The following is a 4,032-nucleotide window of genomic DNA, read 5'->3' on the forward strand; positions in this document are numbered from 1 at the left end:
TATAGCATGGCATACTTGTTGGATTTTGATAAAGATTGATGTTTTGAGAGATTTGAACAAATATTATGCTATTATGTTATTTTCTGGGAAAGTATACAGGTTTTACAGCGAGGGGTTAGAAGTGTTTTGATGAAATGTTTTTGAAAAACTTTGGTTTTACTGACCCACTCAATTTTGTTTTGCGCCCCTCCAGGTTCTAGATAGCAGCATTGGTGGCTCATGAGGTTTTTCTTCGGCGTTCTGACAGACTTCCTGCATGTAGGACTCACCTGCGGGTGTTGTAATTTAATTATAGCTCTACTTGACTGCACCTAGTATTTCTGCTTTGAAATTGTGTACTGCACACTTAAACTCACACTGGCATGCTAGTTGGATATTACTCCTAGTAGTTGGTTTTTATTCCTTCATATTTCTCATATCTTTTGCTTCCGCATCGCACTTTTGGTTACGTCACGCTCACGTGACGGCCAGCACGCCTTGATTCTAGGATTGGGGTGTGTTAAAAAGTCCAAAAGTCAAAAAATGGTCTAATTTGTCAAAAAACTCATTTTCAACCGATGGCTAGACTATAATTCTATGGAGACCACCATACTATTATTTGGTCAAAGAGGCATCATGTTGGCCAAATGTAGCCCCCTCTTAGCCCTTTTTTTTGTCCAGCTCTACAGTTGCAATAATTGATTCAAATTCAACGATGATATATTTAAAAACATCAAACAATAGTTTAACTAAATTAATCAATAAATTTAAAGTATAAACTTAAAACAAATGAATTATTGAGGGGGCTATGTTTAGCCCCTTCAGTTGAAGATGATATATGAGCATGTCCTAACATTGTTCATATAAAAATAATTTTGTGTAGGGCTATAATTCTGGATGAAACTATGTTCGGTTGAAGATGACCTTATCATCTACTTGTACCATCATTTGTATCATCTCTCTAATAGATGTAGATATTGCCAAGGCATGTAGATCTCATCTCTATTGGAGAAATGATATAAATAATAGCATTTTTGTTAATTTCTAGCTAAAAGCCTTAAGAATTTTTTTTTTCCCAAACAAATAACACGTGTCATTTGAAAAAGTGAAAAGATTCACAAAGGTTACTAGCATTCCTTTTATTTGTTTAAATATATGTTGATATCGAAAAACTGTTTTATTCCATGAATAAGCAATGGAGTCAACTCTTTAAAAGCAAAAAGAGACTCTTCTGCTAAAATATGGATTCCATACGGATTCAAAATGTGAGGGCCCTAGGAATGTGGAGATCTCTAGGATCCTCATAAAGGAGGATCCGAAGAGGATGATTATCTCTCCTGCAAACTAAACCCAATTAATTAACAATTATTTAATCATAACAACTTTGCACAACCTCGTGTCGTGTCAGGAGTTGAGGGATTCGCATACGTTTTTGGGATCGAAGTAGTAGGCCCTAATTGTTAATGGATTAAGACTTACATTGTACGGACACATGAATACACGGCTACGGTGACATCTCTTGTTGTCGTGAAATGTCCAGAAATAGGTGGGATGTTTTGGACTACAACAGAAGACAATGTACCAGAAATAGTTTCTATGTCTAAAAGAGCAAGTAAGAGCGTTGTACTAAAAAACATCTAAAGTTTCCAAATCCAAAACTTAACCTCACTAATTGCAGTTAGGACTTCACTGATGCTAAAAGATAGAGATCAAACATTTTGAGACAGATGTTTCAACCCTAAAGAACTACAAACAGAAATTCCGTGATTTCTGCCATTCGATGTTTCAATCAACATCCGAGAAACCAAAACGTGATCAAAATTATGATGTTGTAGTATTCATCCACAACAACAACCCATTGAGACTGAAAAGATAATGAATATGAAAAAATAAGCATTAAAGCTAAATAAATAAAAAATAAAAAAAACAAGGCATCTGAGATTCTTAGTCTACTAACATACATGATTTGGCAGTATCAGCAACAGTTGCAGAATCTCAAACCCCTTAAACATCACTAAATATTGCTAATCAGAAGAAACCCGAAATCTAGAACAACGTACCGAAAACCCGAATTCTTTCTTCATCTTCAAGAAGGAGAAGGAAGCCGAATTTCCTCCGCCTCCGAATCGAACCCGTTTTAAGCTCTTACACCACCCACATTCCCATTTTTTGTTCTTATTATCGTAATCTAGCTCAAATTCGATGAGGCTCTGGATCAAATCCGAGGACTTGGAAAGAATCAATTCTGCGATTCGTTCCTCTTCCCAATTCCTTCCCCTTCCCTCTCCTCCATGAGCCTACTGGCCTCCTCGTCGTGCTGCGCCGTCTTCTTCTGCGCCTCTTTGGCCTTCAGAGCCTGCAATTTGGAGTTGTTGTAGTAGGCAACGCCCAAAAACGCCAGGCCGTAGCCGAACAGATTGATCGGGGTCACGGTGTCCTTGATCACGGACCACGAAAAGGCGATCAGGAGCCAGTCTTTCACCACTCCGGCCACATTCATCGTCAGCGCCGAGGTCTTTCCGACGAGCAAGAACACGGCCAGATTCAGAGCAAATGCGCAGATAGAATTGGTCCCAAAAATCAAGAAATCGAAATGGAAGCTCGACGAATCGCGCAGAACCGGGTACTCGACGAAGATCCAGGGGACGAAGAGGAAAGCCAAGCAGCAAGGCGCGACGTAGTAGAGAGATGTGATGGGGTTAAGGGTAATGCCTTTGGATGTGAGGAGGATCTGGATCAAGACAAGGCGGGTGGCCTCAAATGCGACGGCGCCGAGCTGGAGGATGACGCCCCAGGTGTCGAATCGGGCCTCGCCGTAGGCGGCGATGGCGACGCCGATGGAGATGGAGATCATGTTGACCATGGTGTCGGTCTTGAAGGACTCTTTTTTGAAGGAGACGCCGATGGAGTAGACAGCGACGGGCATGAGGGCCTTGAGCATCTGGATGAAGGAGACGGAGAGGTAAATGTAGGCGGAGTTGGAGAGCCAGAGGGAGAGGGAGTAGAGGGCGCCGATGGGGACGACGGAGGAGAGGTAGAGGTCGCGGGACATGGTGACGGGCTCGACAAGGCGGAAGACGCGGACGAGGAGGAAGGCGAGGGAGGCGCAGAAGGACATGTGGATCATGGTGAGGGAAATGGGGAAGGGCCAGTTGTACATCTTCTTGTCGAGGATGTATTTGTTGTAGACGATGACGCTGAAGGAGAGGAAGATCCAGATGGCGACATAGGTGTAGGAGAGGAGGATCTTTTTTATCACGCTCTCGCTCAGGGAGCCACCCTTGCCCATTTTTGAGGTGGGTTTTCGGCGGTGGAGGGGGTAGTTGCGGTGGCGCCGGTGGTGGTGGGGAAGTAGGGGAGAGAAGGGTGGTGTGGGGGGGGGGGGGATGTTAAGGAGGAGGAGGAGGAAGGAGTCAGATTCGAAGTGATAGGAAGGGACTGAGAGCTGGACTTTAGTGAGAGAAATGGGGGAAATATAATATTAAATTTGGGAGTGTATTTGGTTTAGGAGTTTGTGGGAGTCTGATAGGATGGGGTCATGGGTATACTGAGGTTTATATGGTGTGGAGTTAGATGGGGAAGGGACCCAAGGGTTGAAGTGGTATTTGGCCTTTCAAATGGATTGAATTTCCTGATTTTTATTTGTAACAAACGATAATATTTATATTAAATATATAGAAGAGTCGACTAAATTTTACAATAAATTTGTCTTAAAAATTTTTATTCAACTTCGTTTTTATCAACTTAAAACCTCTCACTTATAAGTGAAGAGAAATATTATTGAACCGTAATACTAAGTTGTGAATTTCTTGTTCTATTAAGTAGGAAAAATAAAATGTCCTATATTTTTGTTTGTTATCTACTTATTTGAACTTTCATGGAATTTTTTAATTTGATCCATGTACAATTTTTTTTTCTACAAACAGGATTGTTATTGAGTTAACTTGTTAATTATTAAGAAGGAAGTCGATCGAACTTGCATAAGGGTTTATGGGCATATTATTTTTTGTCATTGTGGTAAAATACGTACGAAAATGTTTTTTTATTTATTGT

At 41.0% G+C, this 4,032-nt stretch overlaps 1 protein-coding gene across 1 annotated transcript; it reads right to left on the bottom strand.

Moving 5' to 3' along the window:
* Positions 1-1,837: 1,837 nt before the first annotated feature.
* LOC126633242 (probable sugar phosphate/phosphate translocator At5g25400) lies at positions 1,838-3,510 on the bottom strand. The gene has a single exon (XM_050303813.1). The coding sequence runs from the start codon at positions 3,266-3,268 to the stop codon at positions 2,219-2,221; it is 1,050 nt and encodes a 349-aa protein (XP_050159770.1). The 5' UTR covers positions 3,269-3,510; the 3' UTR covers positions 1,838-2,218.
* Between the last annotated feature and the right edge of the window lie 522 nt (positions 3,511-4,032).

This window comes from Malus sylvestris, chromosome 8 (genome assembly GCF_916048215.2).
Source record: "Malus sylvestris chromosome 8, drMalSylv7.2, whole genome shotgun sequence".
NCBI classification, from domain to species: domain Eukaryota; kingdom Viridiplantae; phylum Streptophyta; class Magnoliopsida; order Rosales; family Rosaceae; genus Malus; species Malus sylvestris.